The sequence below is a fragment of the Pelophylax lessonae genome, assembly GCF_965119305.1.
Source record: "Pelophylax lessonae genome assembly, chromosome: 4".
In the NCBI taxonomy this organism is placed as follows: Eukaryota; Metazoa; Chordata; class Amphibia; order Anura; family Ranidae; genus Pelophylax; species Pelophylax lessonae.
The window spans coordinates 569,018,863-569,041,451 of NC_138771.1; the positions used below are offsets into that span (position 1 = coordinate 569,018,863).

Genomic DNA, 22,589 nt, shown 5'->3' on the forward strand with positions numbered 1-22,589 from the left:
GGCAGAGCGACGTAGGGCTACGTCGCTAGCCTGTAAGGGTTTTGGGAGCACTCCCGCTCGGTCACGGGACCCGGTGTCTGCTGGGCACTCGCGATCGTCCGTGACAGTGGGAGAAAGGCAGGCGGCTAATGTAAACAAAGCTGCCTGTCAGTTCTCCCTGTGTAAGAATGATGATCAAACGGTTCTACTATGTAGGACCGTTTATCACTGTTCTTACACACGCAGCCAATCACAGTTAGAAGCACGCCCCTAGGACATACTTAACCCCTCCCTCTCCAATACAGTTAACTCCTTCACTGCCAGTGTCATTTTTACAGTAACAGTGCATATATATATAGCACTGATTACTGTAGTAATGTCACTGGTAACCCCAAAAGTGTCAAAAATGTCAGTCAAGGGTCCGATCTGTCCGCCCCAATGTTGCAGTCCCGCAAAAAAAAAACGCAGATTGCCGCCATTACACGTTAAAAAAAAATTACAAAAATCTTTCCCTTAGTTAGTAAACGCAACAACTTTTGCGCAAACCAATCAAAATACGCTTTTTGCGATTTTTTTTTTTTTTTACCAAACATATGGTAAAAACAAAATTGGCCTAAAATGTTAAAAAAAATTATTTTTACATTTTTTTGGGGGGGAATTCCATATAAAAAAATGTGAAAAATATTGTTATTTTTGCAAAATTTACGCTCTTTTTTTGTTTAAAGCGCATGATCAAAAAATCGCACAGATGATCAAATACCACCAAAAGAAAGCTCTGTTTGTGGGAAAAAAAGAACACCAAATTTTTTTAGGTACAGCTTCGCACGACCGCGCAATTGTCAGTTAAAGTCACGCAGTGCCGAATCGCAAAATAGGCCCTGGTCAGGAAGGGGGTAAAATCTTCCGGGGCTTAAGTGGTTAAAGGAGCTGAGGTGAGTGCTTCTTCGCCACTCAGGAGAAGCCTTGTCATTTTTATCAATGAATACAAGGTTTCCTCTGATTGGCTGATTTGGTGAGGCAGACAGATGACATCACTATCTCCACCTTGGCCAATCAGAGGAAGCTTTCTATTCAGTGATAAAATTACAAGGCTACTCTTTAGTGGGGAGCCAAGTCTGGGAGGGATTATATCATCAGGCAGCATTCCAAATGACCTGTTAAGAATCATCCACCCATGTACCCATTTAAATTGGGTTATTTATTGTTTCTACAATATGCAGCCTGAGGCTTCCTCATATGCACAGGGCAGTCACGTCTCAAAGATCCCTTCAATGCAGTTTGTCCTTGCTTTCCACTTTCTTATTGTCGTTACTTCCTATTTATAGCTGGTAGTTTTCCTACATTATTTGGCCTTTGTCTATTTCCCACAATACTCTTTTATCAAAACAGCTGTAGGCACCTTTCTACTTTGTAAACTTCCACCGCCCTCGTAACGCATACGTGCGGTGGCAACGGGGGTGGGCTTTCACGCTCACATGCCACACATATGCATCCATGGACGGCCAAGGTTTCCCAGCACAGTGACTAAACTATTGTAGACAGCTCTCAGTCTCTAGTCATGATCGGGAACTAGCTGGATGGGCACCCCATCATGTGACCAAGGTTTCCCAGCACAGTGACTAAACTATTGTAGACAGATCTCAGTCTCTAGTCATGATCGGGAACTAGCTGGATGGGCACCCCATCATGTGACCACTTTGATAGGCAATCACAGAAGTCATATGATCTAGAAGTCCATCACACTCCTTGGGCATAAAGACCCCTTTATAGGAACACCAGGCTGGGCTTAAAGTTCCACTTATAGGAACACCAGGCTGGGTATAAAGTCCCACTTATAGGAACACCAGGCTGGGTATAAAGTCCCACCTATAGGGATACCAGTCTGGGTAAAAAGTCCCACCTATAGGGACACCAGGCTGGGCAAAAAGTCCCATTTATAGGAACACCAGGCTGGGCATAAAGTCCCATTTATAGGAACATCAGGCTGGACATAAAGTCCCACTTATAGGGACACTAGGCTGGGCATAAAGTACCACTTATAGGGACACCAGGCTGGGCATAAAGACCCACCTACAAGAACACCAGGCTGGGTATAAAGAGGTTATAGGAAATGTGTACCCCTCAGTGCTGTAGTACAGGCACCATGGATTCCCGTGTCCAGTGCTGGTCCACAGTGCCTTGACTTCTTAGCAAGTCGAGATTTAGCCCCATCCCATGACAAATGGCTGAAACCCAGTGTGCAGCATTAACAGCAGTTTAATAACTGGGACAGGGTTGTGCAGGCCTTAACATTGACTTGGTCTCAGTAGGGATCATTTAAAAGACTAGAAAGGCTCAGCGCAGGTAATCCTAGCAGTGGGGTGTTCCAAAGGTTGAGTGCCCACAGTAATGGGAGTATGGCCCTGGTATTAGTAAGCCATAACAAAGGTTAGGTAAAGGCCTCTTTTCAGAGAGCATTGCCTGAATCTATACTTCTACACATACTGTATACTTTGTACTGTAGTCAGGTCATTAGAGTTTACTACAAGTTTTAGGTGATCCGTTTGGAAAACCTATAGAAGGAGTTAAGAGCTCTGCTGTATACCCACACAGTTTGAGAATGGTAGCCCTTCTCATTCTGAGGCCTGGTTTATTGTATGCGAATCAACTGATGTGATGTGGCACCCGTATCATCAACAAATACATCGTTATAATGCTTAACTTTACCCTGTTGGGTAGATGAAGAGACAGAACTTATATCGCCAAAGGCCCTCTGCAAACAGAGTGTAAATCCACCCCTGCTATAAAAAATTGTGACATTTCCAGGTCACCCATGACAATTATTGAGACACAGATCTGTCATGTCATTCTAATGTAGCTGGGTGCAGAAGCTCACATAGTCTTATAGTAAAGAACATTATGTAACTGAATGTGACCCTGAAACAAAAAGAAGTCCTTTATGCCGGAGGGATGCTGCCTTTTCTATCCAGGCATCAAGCGTCAGTTTGGCATCGTTCTAGGATACCAAAACTGCACAACGGGCTGAACGAAAAAAAAACCGACAGATTGCTGTACTAACGCAAGTGATGTTGGTGCAGTGATCTTTCCTGCTGAGCTATTGGATTGTTCTAAGGGGACCGCCCCCCCCCCCCCCCCTGCCAAAACACACAGATTATTGCTCTCAGCCATTGGCTGCAAGCACTGATCAGATTCTGGTTTTCCAGCCTGCCCATTGGACAGAAGATGGTCCTGAGACAGGTTCTGTCGGACGGGGAATTGTACACACAGGCAGAAAGTCTGCCGGTTCCTGCTGAACTGACCGTTATCAGACAGTTTTCAGCCCGTGTACCCAGCCTGGGATAGCATGAGGGGGGCTAAGGGACACCATGAGTTTCATGCTATCTCTTGTGAATGCCTGGCAGCTTCCAATGCTGATTGATGGACAACCAGAGCTTGGATTTAGTTGAAGTGATTGTAAATGGTCACCTTGTAAAACAACTCATTCTATTTAAAACTGACATGAAAAGCAAAACATTTCTGTATAGAGATAAAAATAACATTATAAATACCCTTTTCAAGTTTTTAAATAGGATCACATAATCCCTGTTCTCAGCTGCATAAAAGCTGGGGGAGTAGAAACAGCAGTATACTTAACTATCCAGTGAATAGGTGTGCAGTGGGGGTGTGTCAGGACAAGTCTGATCATTGGAGGAGAGTACACTGAGTTCCCAGCATAACTAGAGAAATGACCACCGTGTGCTCTCCTGCTTAGTGTGGTCAGTTTCTAAAAGGAAAGCAGAGGGACTTGAAGGATCACCAGGTATTTAACACAAAGGAAGAAACACAAAGAAAACACAACACTTTTCCATACAAATACATGGTACAGCAGACACATATCAGTAATATGAAATGCTGGGGTAACAAACACTTTAAATAAAAAATGGTGCTATACAAGGTACATGTGTTATATGACTGTTTAATATTCATTGAGTAATAAAAATAATTTAACCAAAAAGAATATTAAGTAATTCTAGGGTGAACTTGCACTTCATGTCCTACTCACATCTGAGCATTGTTAAGCGTGTTTTGGTCTACATAGATTTCAATGAGAGTGCATTGAAAAACGCCTGAAAAATGCATTAATTTGAATGTAACATCCGTCTCCTCCTCCTCCTCCTCCTAGTAACAGGATGTCTGTTGGCTAAAATGAAACACTCAAGCCTAAAAACATGTAAAAAAAAAAAAAAAATGAAGGACATGGTATGCTAGGCACATGTGAATAATGATATACAGAACATTTAGAACACTCCCCACACCTTTCTTTAACAATGGTGAAAGGGTTTTCTTTAGATTTTTAAAGAACATTGGACCTGACAACCCACCGATCTGAACTTTTAGAAAAAGAGGAGATATTTCCATCTTACCTTAGATTCTTATTATCCCCGAACCTCAGTTCACCAGTTTTGTAAAAGTTGGTCCAAGAGGGCCAACACTGCTGTAGCAATGTGCAGTGTCCATGCAGACATTTTATAACAACAGATAGGAATTTTTAGTATAATTTTTCCTTCCCTAGAATTAAGTTTTGAGATACACTATCTGGTCAAAAGTATTGGGACCCCTGCCTTTACACGCACATGAACTTTAATGGCACCCCAGTCTTAGTCCATAGGGTTCAATGCTGAGTTGGCCCACCCTTTGCAGCCATACCAGCTTCAAATCTTCTGGCAAGGCTGTCCACAAGGTTTAGGAGTGTGTCTATGGGAATTTTTGTTCATTCTTCCAGAAGTGCATTTGTGAGGCAGGCAATGATGTTGGATGAGAAGGCCTGGCTCCTCTAATTCATCCCAAAGGTGTTCTATCGGGTGGAGGTCAGGTTTCTGTGCAGCCCAGTCAAATTCCTCCACCCAAACTCGCTCATCCGTGTCTTTATGGACCTTGCTTTGTGCACTGGTCCAAATCATTTGGTGGAGGGGGGATTATGGTGTTTGGTTGTTTTTCAGAGGTTGGGCTATGCCCCTTAGTTCCAGTGAAGGGAACTCTTAAGGCGTCAGCATACCAAGACATTTTGGACAACTTCATGCTCCCAACTGGCCCCTTCCTGTTCCAACATGCACTTGTGCGCAGTCATGTTGGAACAGGAAGGGCCAGTTGGGAGCATGAAGTTGTCCAAAATGTCTTGGTATGCTGACGCCTTAAAAGTTCCCCTCACTGGAACTGAGGGGCAAAGCCCAACCCTAAAAAACAACCCCACACCATAATTCCCCCTCCACCAAATGATTTGGACCAGTGCACAATGCAAGGTCCATAAAGACATGGATGAGCGAGTTTGGGGTGGAGGAACTTGACTGGCCTGCACAGAGTCCTGACCTCAACCTGATTGTACACCTTTGGGATGAATTAGTGTGGAGACTGCGAGCCAGGCCTTCTTGTCCAACATTGGTGCCTGCCTTCACAAATGCACTTCTGGAAGAATGGTCAAAAATCCCCATAGACACACTCTTAAACCTTGTGGACAGCCTTCCAAGAAGAGTTGAAGCTGTTATAGCTGCAAAGGGTGGGCCAACTCAATATTGAACCCTATGGACTAAGACTGGGATGCAAATAAAGTTCATGTGCTTGTAAAGGCAGGTGTCCCAATACTTTTGACAATATAGTGTATGAGCATAAATAATGGAGTAGTAGAGCCCATATCCATGTTCTGTCTTGGGTTTTTCTTTTGTGGGCTCCCCCACTGGTGCAAACAATATATACAAAATAAAATATAGGCCTAGTAAGGTTGGGTGTGGGGATTTTTTGTTTAAAAATGAACCTCACATACAGAACATAAGAAGTGGCCCTGTGAAATATCCTTACATACAGAACAATTACTAATACTGAGAATTACATCCAGCAAAAAGAAGGGAAGTGGTACTACATAGAATAAGGACAGATACTGAGAATTACACCCAGCATCTACAAGAAGGAGAGTGGTCCTCCAGAGAATCCTTCCGTATAAATAAGAACAAAGACTGAGGTTTACACCCAGCATATAGAAGTAGTGGAATGGTACTCCTCTGCATTATTATGTACAGAACAATAACTGATACTAAGATCTAAATTCAGCATCAGAAAGTAGGAAAGTGGTATTACTGCGCATCCATACATACAGAATAAGGACAGATACTGAGAATTACACCCAGCATATAGAAGTATTCAGCATTAATAAGTACAGAACAATAAACAGGCAAAACATTTTTGGGGGAGCATACCCATGTATTTCTAAAGCTGCTACAGCCATGAACCAAAAGACATGTATATTAAAAAAGAATAGCGCGCAAATGCAAAAGAAATTACTACCAAATCTGAAGACAATCCATAAATAAAAATGGGGGTTTGGTCCCACCATATGGCCATATCGTGCTCAAGCCCACTACTGCGTCAAAGTACCCCATTATCAGTGGGTCCTACACTATCCATGAAAAAGAGATGAATCCAGCCTTTCTAACCCTTGGAGATAATACTCCTTGCTGGGAAGGATGTGCAAATGCACTACAGGGGGACTCCTCCTATATCCACTTGATGGTGGACACTGATTGAGTACAGGTGTGTGTGGGGGGGGTGGGGAGGGTTGCTCAACCTCGATAGTCTGGTCAGACCGAATACATAATAAACAAATTTACATTAATAAAAAAAAGTACAGAACAATAACTGATACTATGATCTACATCCAGCATAAGAAAGTAGGAAAGTGGTACTCCTAATAGTAATCGACCGATATCGGTTTTTCGTTGCCGATGCTGATCCCGTTATTTTTGTCAATGCATATCGGTATCGGCCGATATGGGGCGATATTTTCGTACATTTACCAATAATAATTTTTTTTTCTTTGACAGGTACTCTTGTGGAGGGATCTGGGGGTCTAAAAGACCCCAAACCCCTCCTCTGCACTCTTAAAAGCATTCAAAACGCCAAGTTTGGCTGTTTTGAATGCTGTAATTTTTTGAATCTGTACATGACATCACTTCTGGGTTTTGCATGGAGACCCGATCAGAGCCAAATGCGGCTTTGATTGGGTCTTCGCCAGCCATGCAGGCTGGTTGCCTGGGTCTCCCGGTGGGACGGCGAGCCACGGAAGGTGGCGGGAAGGTGGCCTTGTAATGACAGCTGAGCGGCTATTCAGCCGCATTGGTTGTCATTACAAGACAGCCGACCGTCGGCTATGGACGCCGGTACTGGGGTGATGCCTCTAGCTGCAGGCATCACTCCGGTACAAGCACTTTCCCGAAATATCAGCAATATCGTTAACCTCAGGGGCCGATTCCAATATATCGGGGAAAGTGCAGATTGGCCCTCGATATATCGGCTTTGCCGATAATCAGTCAATCCCTACTCCTTAGCATCCCTAAAGACATGCCCAGTGTTAGGAGGAATGAACTAAGTAGAGGGCATACATGACTGGGTGGATGGTGAACCGAGCTGCAGGAGTTAATTGGGAAAAAGTAGGTGGTCAGTGCTTGACCCTTACCTTTTTGGTCAGTCGTACGGGGTGATGGGGTGGAGCTGTAGAAGTATAGCTGCAGGGTAGGAGGGGTCCTGGTCACTCTTTGAGGAGAAATCGTGGAAGAACGTCCCTCCCGCCCTTTTTTCTATGGGGGAACTTCGATTGTTGCGGTATTTAAAGTTTTTCCTATGCTTTCAGTGTTGTGGCGGTTTGGGGTCCTTGACAGGGGTCTACAAGCTGGTCTTTTGGGAAAAATGTTGTTGACCCATCCGAGGTATGGCATCCTCTAATTGGTACAGGTGGGTGTCTGAGGTCGGCTGTGTTAGTCTCCGAGGCGGTGCTTAGCGGCTGGGGGTGTGACTAAGCCAAATGGTGACCCAGACACAAAAGTTGGTGGTAATATGGTACTGTCAAGGACCTGCAAACAAGTTTAAACTGGATTATTGTTATATTTGTTAAAAAGATTTGTTGTTTAATAAAAGGCCATGTCGGCCTTTTTAACTCCAAGTATGAGTAGCGTGATTTTTTAATAGGGTGGGATGGTTCGGTAGTTGGAGTGGGAACAGTTGGTTTAGAATATGTTTAGGGCAACACGGGAGCTCTGAACTACCCGGGTCAAGAAAGATGATCCGCACACCGGCAGTTGCTCTTAAAAGTCGTTCATAAAAAGTTGCTCATAACTTGACTAAGGCCTTATAGGCTGAAATGTGTCAACTGATCTTGTCAGCAGTTGTGCTATGTGGTTCCTGAATAAAGATGAAGATTTTTTAAGAGCAACTACCGGTGTGCGGATCATCTTTCTACATATGTACTCAGCTAAACAATCAAATAAACCATTGGTGCAAAACACCTGTCCCCTGCGCTCTGAGTGGTGCAATCCAGCTTGGCTATAAACTTGAAGATTTTGAGAACTATTGACACGGCAACTTTGGAATGCTTCAGCCTTGCAGCTCTGAGGAAGAGGCGCCGCCTCAAAACGCGTAAGCCTATACAGCCTCGGGGTTGATCGGATCCTGATCGCGATGCTGAGGATTTTATATTTTGTTTGATGTGTTTTTATCAAGAACTCGTTTGTGAGTATTTTTAATCTATTTCTTTTAATAAACCTGCCTAAAGGATAATGCACTAGGCCGGTGCGCCCTTGCCTTTGTCTGTTGTTTTAGAGTACTCAGTTAAACGGCTGTGGATCGGGCACCCGGGACCTCCTTTATTGGTGAGCTGTATGGGTAGTAGCATTGCTCCTTCTGTTTGCTCCATAGCATCCATACATACAGAACAATAACTGATATTGAGAATTACATCCAGCATATACTGTAGAAGTAGGGAAATAGTACTTTTACATGAAAGGATCAAGAAAATTATATCTAGCATGTTTAAAGTGGGCAAATTGGCAGAAAGTTGTTTTTTTTCATCGAATGCATTCTCTGAATTAAAGTAAAAAACCTTACATGGTCAGCCATTTGCTCCTGCTGCTGTCAAGCTAATCTTGTGAGGAGGGAATGGGGGGTTGAACTGCCAGGGCCGTGTGTGTCAGGATTGAGTCTGCATAAGTGCCCCAGGGCTGGCCCAAGATATTGTGCTGCCTCGGTCCAAGAATGAAATGCTGCCCCCCCCAAAAAAAAAAAATCACGCCCAACAAAAGGCCCCCAAATAAAACCTTTAGAAAATATTATGTATACTGTTATCTTCTTCCATAACTCACCACCGGACCGGTCCACCAAACATCCACTGTCTGTCCTCAGTCCCCTTGTCACTCCTGTGTCTGCAGTGCCCACCGTCCTAGAAGATCCAGCCTGCCCTGCAAGAGATGTAGTGCGCTGATGTCTGACGTCATTGCACACACCACGATCACGTGAGGGAAGTTCCCTGAAGGAGACACTCTGCCTCCTCATTCTCATCAGTTTGCACTACTGGCGACAGTATGAGATGGGAAATGCCACCCATAACACGCCGCTAACTTATGACGCCCAAAACTTCTGTAAAAAAAAAATCTTAGGAGGTCAATTTGCTGCCCCTCTCCAAGTGCTGCCTGGGTCCAATGGACCCAGTGGGACCCATGGTAGGGCCGGCCCTGAAGTGCCCCCATATCAAGCAGCTTGCCATAGGAGCATTGAAAGGGAGGATGAGCCAGGAGCGCCGGCGGGGGACCATTACACAGAGCAGGTGAGTACACCATGTATCAAACCTTTACAATCACTTTAACCAAAGAAGTAGTACCCTCCATATTGTGTGAAACTCCAGGTGCTCAGCAGTTTCTGTGGCACAGCAGCCACCAGGTCTGGAACCAACAATCATTTCTAAGTCAAATTCACTTCAGGTCATGCATCTTCTCCGGTCTAATCAGGGAGGATTAGATGAACCTGGAGAACTGGCACTTCTCCCGCGGTTGCCAACAACTAAACTTCTTGACCCTGTCTGCACATGTTAAGTAATGAGCTGCAGCTAAATGATTTATTGTTTAGCTGTCTACAATAATGAACTAGTGTGAAAAAGCAGAAACTGAATACGTGTCTGTATATACTTTGTGTTTGTAAAGACATATTTAGATATCAAGATTTATTTTCAATGATAAAAAAATAAATTCACTTTAATATCAAAATGAATATACACAAATAGTTCAATCAACACAGTGCTGGCTGCTTAGGGTCTTTCATGTTTAATCCCATCTTTATTGAATTGGGGGAAAAATCAGATACATGTTAGCAGTACATAGATCTGGCATGAAGCTCCATATCCAAAGAATACTCTTAAATAGAATACTATCTCTGTAATAGATATATATTCATGTACATATCCACAGAAACACCAACTGCCATGTGGTCACCTGATGTCTGAGAGTGTAACCGAGGGAAAGATGGGGAGAGGAGTACAAAACCGTGTCTATCATTTGGAGATATCCTAACCAAGGGTGTGAGCTTGTAGGCCTCTGCGTCTATACAGGTACAGTTAAAGCCACAGTCAAACTTAGATATAAGGCTACACATTCACACAGCTGCAGGGGTGCCGATAGTTTGCTGCATTCAGAGGTGGCTAAATACTGTCTGTGGATTCAGCAAGCTGTGGTCAGTTTGTGTGCGGCCACAACTCCACAGAAAGGACAACATTGGGCATGCAATGTCTTAAGGCTGCTGTTAAAAATCCTGGGGCCCCGTACAGCTTTCCTGACGGCCCCCCCTGGAGTTGCAGCGTAACAGCAGCTTTGACTTTATCCACCTACACCCCAAAAATGAAAATAAAAAAACTCCCTCCTCTGCCACCACCTCCTGGGCCCTTCTGTTGATGTGATGGGACCCATGGAAAAGTACGGTAATTTAGGCACTGGTAAAAAAAAGTAGGATCTGTGTTCTAGTAAAATCAATTTATTCATTAAGGCAGAAAAGAACACTAAAGCTGCCCCCCCATTTAGCTGATAAGGCCTGGGCCCAGTACATCAGGACCAGTTGTACTGCCTTATCAGCGGCCCTGCACTGTCTGTGTCCCGGGTCAGCCAGCGGCTCTATTCGTTCAGATGAGCAAATACATGCAAGGAGCAGTGGTGCTAGCCATTGATTTGTAAAGAGTAAACATCTTACTGGAGGTGCTGGTCACACACCCATTCTGTGCAGGCAGCGTTTAATGCCGCCAGCAAGAATCAAATAATTCTGCCAGTGGCCGCCCCTGTGTATTAATCTAGTATTAGAGTACATAGGGAGGGATAAGAAACCAGTCATCTGAGAGGAAAGGGGAAGGTATTTGAATTCAAGGAAAAGTAAGGGAGGTTAATGCAGCAAGTGTCCAAAATGGACCAGCCCTTTAGATCTATGCATGCGCGCAGAGGTGCGTCTTTTGGTAGCGCTAACTTGGTATATTGACGTGGTTTCAATGCATTTTTGATGTTAGGATTTGGAATGGGAAGGGTTAACAACCATGGACCAAGACTTCCTTATACCTGCTGCCAATGCATCAAAATGCATGTCGAATACATTTTTATTTGTTGCTGTGGACTTCTGTGGGCCTCCCAACACCCTAAAATGCAGAAACAAAACAAACATGTTGCATTTTTCATAAGGCACTACAGTGCTGAGATTTGAACATACATTATTTTTATTTTAAGGAAGTTGATCACATGCGTTATAATGCATTGCAATGCATGCATTAAAATATATATATACAGTATGGTGTAAATGGACCATCAGGGCTTATTCATATTAGGTGTGGTGGGACTACACTGGGCAGCTATTCCAGCGCAGTCCCAACACAAGACAAGGCAGAATGTCTTGTCTTCTACCAGGCCAGTTCACACCACTGAATCATGGTGAAAAAAAAACTACGGCATGCAGTGCTTTTTTTTCAGCACAGCACAACGCAATTCACCACCTTGTCCTGCGCTGTGACCAATAGAACTTGAGGAAATGTCACTTTGTGACGCTTCAATAAAGTTCACTTTAGATCTCATTCACATGGGGCATTTGCCCTTCTCTCTTAGATGGCGTTTCTCCTGGCAACAGCGTTTTGGTGGAAATCAAGTGCTTGGGTGTTAATTCATTCCATTGGACAGAATAATCATTTATTCTGACCACTAAAATGAATTAACGCTCAAGTCCTTGTTGCACCTAATGTCAACATGTGTTTAGACATGTTTACATGCATCAAGCGTCTTTACTGCCAAAATGCTGCTACTCCTAGATGCACTGGCTTTAGGGGGTTTTTTTTTGCCTCTAAACACCCCTGTTTTTAAAAGCCTCTAAACTCCAATGTGTGCAGTGTCACATAGGCTAACATGAAGGGGCATTTAGAGGCAGAAAAACAAAACCCCAGATGCCCCTAACATCAGCATTAAAAATATCCAGTGTGCAAAAGGCCCTAAAGAAAAAAAGTGAACGGAATGATGAGCTGCAATTGTTGCATCGGCACCACTGTCGTCTTACTGCATACCAGTGTCTGCATTCTAGCACAGCTGCCGGTCTGAACCATCTCTTAATCACTTAAAGACCGCACTATAGCCGAATGACAGCTACAGCATGGTCGCGCATTGCCTGGAGGACGTCACATGACTCACACTTCCCACGTGTCCTCCTGCGGCGCAAATTTGCAGGGATCTGTGATCGGGGTAAAGAGCCAACCACGGCGGCTCTTTACCACGTGATCAGCTATGTCCCATCACAGCTGATCACAGTGTAAACGTGATTTCCTTTTTATCGGCAATCCTCTCCTCACGCTGACAGAAGAGAGGAGAGCCCATAACCAGCAAAGCTACACAGGGGACATCTACACTGATTATCAGTGCAGCCCCAACAGTGCCCACCAGTGCTGCCAACCAGTGCCCACCAGCGATTCCTGTCAGTGCCCATCAGTGTCGCATATCAGTGCCACCTATCAGTGCCACATGTCAGTGCAGCCCATTCAGTTCACATCAGTGAAGGAGAAAAATTACCAATTTACGAAATTTTTAAAAATACATTTCAGCATTTTTTGTTTGTTTCGTAAAAAAATAAAAAAAAAAACAGTGGTGATTAAATACCGCCAAAAGAAAGCTCTATTTGTCTCAAAAAAAAATCATAAAAATGTAGTTTGGGTACAGCGTTGCATGACCGCGCAATTGTCATTCAAAGTGTAACAGTACTGAAAGTTGAAAATTGGCCTGGGCAGGAAGGGGATGAAAGTGCTCAGTAGGCAAGAGATTAAGCTGCCTACAATTTTCTTACTCAATTTCCTTTAGATTTATCTTTTTACTTTTTCGAAAATCTTTTTTATTGAGTTTTTCAACAAACATAAAACAAGTGCCCAAGCAGGGGCATTAAAAAGCCCATTGTATAAAACCAATAATAAAAAAGAAAAAACTTAAAGAAAAAAAGAATCAAAAACCCCAACAGAGGAAGGTGGGGCCTATTCAGGTACATCAAGGCTCAAGCAGCATAGAATGGGACATTGCTACTCTTATGCAAAGCACCGTGTCGGGACTTACACTGTAATTTACGTCATTAGACACTGTTGCGGCTGTAGAAGTGTCTTCCAGCCAACAGAACCAAATCTTTTTGAATTTACGAGGGCACCCTCTCTCTGTTGGCATATGTGGCTCTGTATAGATAAATTGGTCTTAATTAGCCGCATCCAAAATGCCACAGTGGGAGGGGATGTTTGCTTCCAGCAAATAGTTATCGCTTTGCGAGCATGGAATAACAAAAGGCTGATAAGGGTTCTCTTGGATACCGCCACTACCAGCTGTTCTATTATCAGACAGTACCTCGGTTCATGTGGTACAGATACCTGTGTTGTGTCGTTAATCACTTCTAGAACATCATGCCATTATTGTGCTGTAGCTGGATAAGTCCAGAAGATGTGAAAGAAGTCACCTGGTTGGCACGGACAGCGCCAGCATATTGGAGAATATTAGGTAGACATCTTATGGAGCCTGTGCGGGGTATAATATGCTCTATATAAAATCTTAAATTGGATCACCTTGTTCCTGGCTGAGACTAGAGAAGGAAAGGGAAATTCCCGAATCTCCATCCAGTCGTCATCATCCAGTCCCGAAATATCCCTGGACCTTTTCTGGTGAAGAGAGGATAGCTCAGGACTGGCTACCACAGACAGGTAACCACACAGATGAGAGGTGGGTTTCTCCAAGCCCTCCACCTGGAGAATGGCCTACAGCTCAGAGTATGAGAGAGAAATTGGTTGACCCAGAAATTGGCATCTGAAGGCATGTGAGACCTGGAGGTACCAAAAGTGATAATGAGCAGGTAAACTAAATTTAGACTGGAGAATATGAAAAGGGGACAAATCAGAGATGGTTACAATATGCTCTAACATTTTAATGTTAAACTTTGCTCATGCTTGTGGGTCAGGAATAGTGCAAAAGTGTGGATTAAAACAGAGAGGGGTTTGGAGAGATAAATTGCTAGTGGGGAGGGACTTCAATGCTGCACCCACTTTCCAGGCCCAAATGGTGGTATGCATGGAGGGATTAAGAGGGTGGGGGGTTTTTGGTCCTCTAAACCAGTATTTCTCAAACCTTTTTTCAGTTGCGGCACCCTTTAAAATTCTGCACAATCTCGAGGCACCCTGTTCCAAAATGTAAAAAAAGCCTAAACTAATAGTTTTATATACAGCAGCAACATCTAAAACATGGGCCGTCCAACATTAGAAGTGATTTTTTCCTGGTAAACTGGTACTTACTAGTATTCTAGCGTTTCTTTTCTCCTTCAGTTTCTCTTCTTCTACTTGCCAATGTGACCCCAGTGCTGATGGAGAGGGGAAAAGTAAACCAGTATGCTGTGCAAGCACCCATCCATTGTCAGCCAGTGATGTAATTGGTTGTCAGGGTGCCAGTGGCTTGACCTGCACAGTGCCCAAGGTTGTCAGGATGTCAGTGGCTTGACGTGCACAGTGCCAAGGGTTGTAATGCTGCTAATTAAAAACCTGTGGCAATTTGTTGCCGTTTTTAGGCATTTTGCCAAGGCACCCCTGAAGAACCCAGGAGGCACACCAGGGTGCCACGGCACCCTGGTTGAAAAAGGCTGCTCTAAACCACAGATGCTGTACAGCCTCCAGGGAGTTAAATATCGCCGTCTCCAACATAACTGAGGAGTTGGTAAGGTCAGGCTGCAGCCACCAGCGGGCCGTCACAAGCTGTGTCGCCAGGAAGTACTTAAAGCAGTCTGGCATATCAAGGCCCCCTCTGTCTATTGTTCTAGTGAGGGTAGTATATTTGTACCTGGGCAGTTTGGAACCCCATATAAATGACCAAAAAATCAGTTTAGGTGAGTCAAAGAAGGTACGAGGTATGTGGCAGGCATTGAGGGGAGTTCCTAAAAATGTACGTGAATTTGGGAAGGATCTTCATCTTAAGGATGCGCCCAATCAACGAAAGTGGGAGATTACTCCATGCCTTAAGTTTAGACTTAATGTCAGCCAATCTTTAGATTTCTCTTTAACTATGTAATGCAAGGGCCTGCTTGATTGCATACAAATTTAAAGTGTTTAGGTTTGACCTCATATTATATGGTTTTGTTAAATCTAAAGGAAAATTGTACAAGAGAATTGTATAATGTATGGCCAGCCTTAGGCTTTGTTCAATTTATGCTATGCTATTTAAAATGAAGTGTTTCCCCATGCAGGCTAGTGAAGTGCAGGCTGCGGCTGGGAGCAGCGTGACGCACGTTTTGAGCTTGTTTTTTTTCTTTTTTTTGTCAACGTTTCGCTGCTGTGCGGTGACACGTGGTGTCATCCAGTGAGATGGTGCATTTTTATGCACTGCATATTTCACCAACATTGCGGTATGAATGGGACACACATGGCAATCAATTGTTTTTTATGTGTGCTGGCAGTGACCTGCGTTTAACTAGCGCAGAAAAATGTAGGTCACTGCAAATAGTGTGAAGAAGCTGTTATAGTAGGAACACATTTTAGGGTCAAATTGTGAATGTAAAAAAAAAAAAGATCATGCAACCAAATTTTCTAATGACATTTGGCTTCAGGCTTGGGTGAATGCAGTGTGATCGCCCTCGTCATCAGCCCCTATTCAGCAGCTGCTGCATCTGCAATCTCCAGCGCTTGTACTTATGCAATAGGACCTGCAGGCGGTGCTGAAGACTCACTTTCAGCTAAAAATAATTTCTCCCTGTCATTAGAAACACACACACACACACACACACACACACCTCCGTGCTGGGAACCAGGAGTCGCAACCGGCAACCATCACTGCTAGGGATCCACGCTCAGGATGACACAGGCAGCTCCATGCTGTGGTACAAAGGCATCAACACTGAGAAGGACACACTGATCTCTATGCAGGCAACACACACAGGCACAGCATCTGTGACAGAGGAACACTGACGATGTGACATAGAGACCCAGCACAGCCATGCTCGCTCACACCGCAAAGGCAGATGCACATGCAATCATACATTAACATAAATCAGTGTATTCAACACGTCACTGGAGAGGCTAATTTTAGCACCAGTTTGCATTAAAAAAAAAATCACAAATTCATGCACATGCTAAGATTGAGGCTCATAGGGAAAAAGACACATATACCTATGGGACATGTTTAACCCACACAGATGAGGACACGCACACATTCCAGCGTATAGATGGAGATAAAAGGCACGCACAGCATAGTGTTAGACTGTATATTCATAGCTAGGCACCTATATACTTCGCCTCGGCCTTTCGATTTGAAACCTACCGAGAAGATGCACCAGTGATGACATCATGGCGGCAATGTACGGGACAAGGCCGGATTGGGTGTAGTATAAGCTGTGTGTGACTGCGGTTGATGGTTGCAGAATTGGGGCTGATTTCCACTTGTGGGGTATTAGCGGTGTACATGTACCTGTATTTGTGTATTTATACCGTATCTTATATCTCTACTGTATTGCGTTACATTTTGCTGATATAATTGCCCCTTTGTGCAGAACTGAACTTTGATCTCTGGTCTTATGACCGCAGCCTGATTTGCATAGATGTCTGACTGCAGTTAAGGAATAATCAAAGATTAATTTTTAACATGGCTTCTTGCCCTGGAGATACGACACTTCAAAGTGTGTTATGTCCTGGTTTACAGTAATTGGGTTGTAGCGCCGATCATCGCGTTATGGATGCGGCAGGCTTTTTATTTGTCCCACTTACAGTACTGCATTAATGTGCATAAAATCAGAACCGTTGTTTCCTTAATGGAAATCTGTACTAGAACTTAGAGAAATACAGAGGATTCCATTGCTGGCTTCTGTCTAAATATAACAGTTCCCTGGCTTTCTTTGGCCAACCTGGAACAAGGAGGCAGAAAGAGAAGTAAGAGGAAAGTCAGAGCTATTAAAGCCTTTGGATCAGCATAACAGCCATGCAATGAGTATTTTTTAAAGGTGTTGGCTGATCACCGTGTGTACTCATAAACGAACATACAAGTCTCTAAGGGGCTCTAAAGGGTCATTTAAAACCGCATGTACCGTAAAAGTGAAAAAGAGTATCATATAAATAATGATAAAGGTAATAATAACACAAATTGAAAACAAAAAATAAATAAATCCAATGTGACTGTGCCCCACGCCAATAATAAAGTGTCTCTGGATGTATACGTCTTCCAATTGCTTCACCATGGGTGCTCGGAAGGTAGATTGTAATTCACCAGAGATGTTTGAACCCTTTTTACAGAAGGTCAAAATCCACTTTTTAGAAAACCAGATTGGTTTCTAAGCTCACACCATTTCACTCCAATTATCCCTTGGGTTGTAGCTAAAAGGTAAGGATGTACTCCACCAGGGACACAAAGAAGGACTTTATAGAGTAGTATGTTTATTAACGTTAAAAAGGATTAAAAGATATATATTGCACTCACATGTAACAGTGCCTGAGCCTGGCACTGGGGATCTACAGCATGTGCGGATTTGGCCTGGCAGTTTAATGCCGGCGTGCACTCCATGCCTTGTTCTCAACACAGGGCCTTGGTAGAAAGAAACTTCCTAAAGACGCTAAGTACAGTGAAACGTACATTGGAGCGGGGATTCGTCACTTTCAAATTCCCATGTGACCTTCTACCAAGGCCCTGTGCTGAGAATGAGGCGTGGAGTGCACGCCGGCGCTATACTGACAGGCTACATCCGCGTATACTGTAGATTCTGAGTGCCAGGCTCAGGCACTGTTACATGTGAGTGCAATATATATATTTTATGCCTCTTTAACATCAGTAAATATACTAGACTATAAAGTCCTTCTTTATGTCCCTGGTAGAGCAAATTAATTAGTAGTTTAGTATTTTAAAAAGAGGTTCAAGAAGTTAATCATAGGCCAGTAGACTTAGACAGTACCCAGTTCAAAAATAATATTCAAGTCTTTGGTAGGTTAAAAAATAAGTAAAATGATCCTCACCTCCAGCACCCAGTTTGTCACATATAGTACCACCTCATTCATTGATCACCAGACACTTGGCCAGTGCTAAAGGTTACTATACTGCCAGGTGTTTTCGGCTCATTTACTTAGTGTCATTTATCAGAGTGTGTTAACAGGGCCATGCCAAGGGGAGGCAGAAGAGGTGACCCCCTTGAGCGATTCAGCAGTAGGGGGAAGCAAAAAGGGACCTGCAAGGTATGCACCTGAAGTATTGCAGTGCAGCTTATATAGGGGGGGTCACATTTTGGATTTTTTGCCTTGGGTACTAAAGAACCTTGTCCTTGCTGTGTGTGGTAAATGGGAACTGTGTTGCTCACAGTAAAAGGTGTGGTTCCAACTATTATACTAGAAAAGGCTAATTGTTGACTGGGGGACTATAGGATTTGTGGTATTATTTAACAAAACCTAATACATTTTAACATCTCATTTACACTATATAGTCCAAATTTGGTGGACACCCGGTCATATTATCTATATGAGCTTGTTGGACATCTCTTTTCAAATCAGTTTGAAGGTGGGCCCTTGTGTGGCTGTAACAGCCTCCACTTTTCTAGTAAAGCTTTTCAAATCAATATGAAGATGGCCCTTTGTGCAGCTGTAAAATGTAAAACCTCCACTTTTCTAGCAAAGCTTTGCTCAAAATTGTGGAGTGTGTCTGTGGAGATATGTGCTCATTCAGCTAAAAGAGCATTAATGAGATCAGGTACTGATGCTGGATAAGCTTGCGATTGATGTTCCAGCTTATCCCAAAGGTCTTCAATAAGTTTGGGATTAGGGTTTTGTGCAGGCCACTTGGGTTCCTCCACCCCAAACTTGTCATATCATGTCATCATAGATCTGGTTTTGTGCATCGGGGCACAGTCATACTCTAACAGAAAAGGGCCTTCCATAAGCTGTTGCCACACATTTAGTAGCAAAAACAATCCTACTCACTGGAAATACCAGATCTCAATAGTTTTGAGGAATATCCATTTACTTTTGACCATATTTTTATTTATTTGTATTATGAGAGATGTAGCTATTGCCCTGAATTTGATTGCTTGTCTTTCAAGTGTAGTCTAAAGATACCCACAGAGAGAGGATGGCATTGGGCCTCCTTCTGCGGTTTTTAACACACCTATGTTCATTTGGCCTGCAGGTGGTAGTTGTCTGCCTTATACAGTAGATATGAGATCGACTGTCATGTCAGTGGGCAACTTGAACAAAGAGGACATAAATCCTAATCTTCTGATGATCACAGCAAATAAATGGTGCAGTCGGGCTGGAACTACACAGGAAAGGCTAACCACGTTTGTTGTCCTGTTAGGTGAAATTGTCCTTTAGACACTGATAAATAAGACTTAATGTAACCTTGAAGAGTAACTGTACACAGAATACCACGTTAGCCAGTAAGGTTTATCTGCAAGTATACAGTCTACTCACGCTTTATAACAAGAAGGGCATCTTGATAATGTCCTCAGTGGCATTTAGTAAAACTAAAGGGAAGAATGCATGCTTGTATAACAGTGTAATTTGCTGTCCCCTCAAAATAACTCAACGCACAGCCATTAATGTCTAAACCGCTGGCAACAAAAGTGAGTACACCCCTAAGTCAAAATGTACAAATTGGGCCCAATTAGCCAATTTCCCTTCCCGGTGTCATGTGATTCGTTAGTGTTACAAGGTCTCAGGTGTGAATGGGGAGCAGGTGTGGTAAATTTGGTGTTATTGCTCTCACTCTCTCATACTGGTCACTGGAAGTTCAACATGGCACCTCATGGCAAAGAACTCTCTGAGGATCTGAAAAAAACTGAGCTGCAGCACGGTGGCCAAGACCATACAGGGGTTTAACAAGACCGGTTCCACTCAGAACAGGCCTCGCCATGGTCGACCAAAGGAGTTGAGTGCACGTGCTCTGCGGCATATCCAGAGACGTATGAGTGCTGCCAGCATTGCTGCAGAGTTTGAAAGGGTGGGGGGTCAGCCTGCCAGTGCTCAGACCATACCCTGCACACTGCATCAAATTGGTCTGCATGGCTTTAATACCAGAAGGAGGCCTCTTCTAAAGATGATGCACAAGAAAGCCCACAAACAGTTTGCTGAAGACAAGCAGACGAAGGACATGGATTACTGAAACCATGCCCTGTGGTCGGATGAGACCAAGATAAACTCATTTGGTTCAGATGGTGTCAAGCGTGTGTGGCTGCAACCAGGTGAGGAGTACAAAGACAAGTGTGTCTTTTCTACAGTCAAGCATGGTGGTGGGAGTGTCATGGTCTGGGGCTGCATAAGTGTTGCCGGCACTGGGGAGCTACAGTTCATTGAGGGAACCATGAATGCCAACATGTACTGTGACATACTGAAGCAGAGCACAATCCCCTCCCTTTGGAGACTGGGCCACAGGGCAGTATTCCAACATAACGACCCCAAACACACCTCCAATACGACCACTGCCTTGCTAAAGAATCTGAGGGTAAAGGTGATGGACTGGCCAACCATGTCTCCAGACCTAAACCCTATTGAGCATCTGTGGGGCATCCTCAAATGGAAGGTGTAGGAGCGCAAGGTCTTTAACATTCACCAGCTCTGTGATGTCATCATGGAGGAGTGGAAGAGGACTCCAGTGGCAACCTATGAAGCTCTTGTGAACTCCATGCCCAAGAGGGTTAAGGCAGTGCTGGAAAATAATGGTGGCCACACAAAATTTTGACACTTTGGGCCCAATTTAGACATTTTAACTTAGGGGTGTACTCACTTTTGTTGCCAGCGGTTTAGACATTAGTGGCTGTGTGTTGAGCTATTTTGAGGAGACAGAAAATTTACACTGTTATACAAGCTGTACGCTCACTTCTTTACATTGTAGCAAAGTGTAATTTCTTCAGTGTTGTCACATGAAAAGATATAATAAAATATTTCCAAAAATGTGAGGGGTGTACTCACTTTTGTGATATACTGTAACACTAAATAATGTTCTTCAGCTCTTCTGTGAATAACATTGCAAACGTTCTAAAACCACATTTTTACAGTAAAGTCCCAGAAACAAATCTGAGGTATGTTTTTTTCCCTCAAGATATTCAGAAATGATGGACTCCAGCTACTTTAGTAGATTTTATAAAATAAAAAAAGTTTTTTTGGACATGGCAATATGGGCAAGAGCAACATCCCCAAGTAAACTGGATTTCATACTCTAGGCTAGGCCTCAGTCTCTTGAGGTCTTTCTCTAAGGTTTCTTGTTGTTACCGTCTCCGTGTTTCTCAACCTTTTTTCAGTCAAGGCACCCTATGGACAATCACAAGGCACCCTCCAAAATGATGGACAGTCTTGAGGCACCCCATTCTAAAATGTAAAAACTATTCTGATAGTTTTACATAATGCAGCAACATCAATACACATAGGAAACCCAACGTTAGAGGTGATTTATTCTTCCAAAGCAAATACACTTTTGCAAACTGGTACTGACTAATATTCCAATTTTTTTCTTCTCCCTCCATCACTTAGCTTTGGAGATGCCAAAGGTGATGGAGACAGGCAAGGGAGGGCCAAACAAGGAGGGATATGCAGGCAACTGACATCCTTATCAACTGATGATGTCATTGGTCGTTAGGAAGTTGCCAGCTAGAAGGTTATAATGGTATAGTATGAAAACCCATGGCTTTGTGTAACTAAAAGGCAGATTTCATCCTCTCACTGGCTTGTATACAATTTTGGGGCAATTTTTAGGCATTTTGCCAAGGCACCCCTGAAGAAACCTCAAGGCTTCCCCTGGGTGCCTAGGCACCCTGGTTGAAAAAGGCTGTTCTAGATCACAGGCTGCACTGGCTAGAATCATGCAAACCTCTGGCTTCTTGACAATTGAGGTTTAGGTTGTATCCAAATCTCCACTACCAAGGCAGGACTGCATGGAAGGGTTCCTTTGTATAACTTCCAACTGATTTATACCTCAGCACATGTCCATATGTGGGGGACAGACACAGCTATTTTTTTCCCAAGGCCATGCGCTCTTTTCGAGCAGCCAAGACCTTGAAGGGTTCCTCTCAGAAGGGGAGATCCCTGCATCCCTCCATGTGCTTGGCCCAAGGCCTGAGAGAGACTGACTTTTAAGCTGACATACTTAGAGGGCATGAGTCTAGGAGAGAAGAGAAAGAACAGGAATTGCCTTGGATATTTTTTCTTTTCTCAGCATGCCTCAGCAGATTCCCCAGGCCCACTGATTGACTAGGCTAGCAAACATCCATAACTCAAAATAATATCTTTCTGGCACAAGTATAAAAAAAACGTGGCAGATAAAATGCATTCTATACCT

General features: G+C 43.6%; 1 protein-coding gene across 3 annotated transcripts in view; it reads left to right on the top strand.

Moving 5' to 3' along the window:
• RHOBTB2 (Rho related BTB domain containing 2) overlaps nt 1-22,589 on the top strand; it is an 85,000-nt gene that overhangs the window by 26,571 nt on the left and 35,840 nt on the right. The window contains exon 1 of one of the 3 annotated variants that reach the window (XM_082254560.1): nt 16,036-16,666. The exons of 1 other annotated variant lie outside the window; for it this stretch is intronic. In XM_082254560.1, the coding sequence (XP_082110686.1) occupies nt 16,626-16,666 (41 nt within the window). In that variant the 5' untranslated portion in view covers nt 16,036-16,625. Of the gene's footprint in view, nt 1-16,035; nt 16,667-22,589 lie in introns of those variants that run through there. One more of the 3 variants, XM_082254561.1, reaches the window with a different exon arrangement.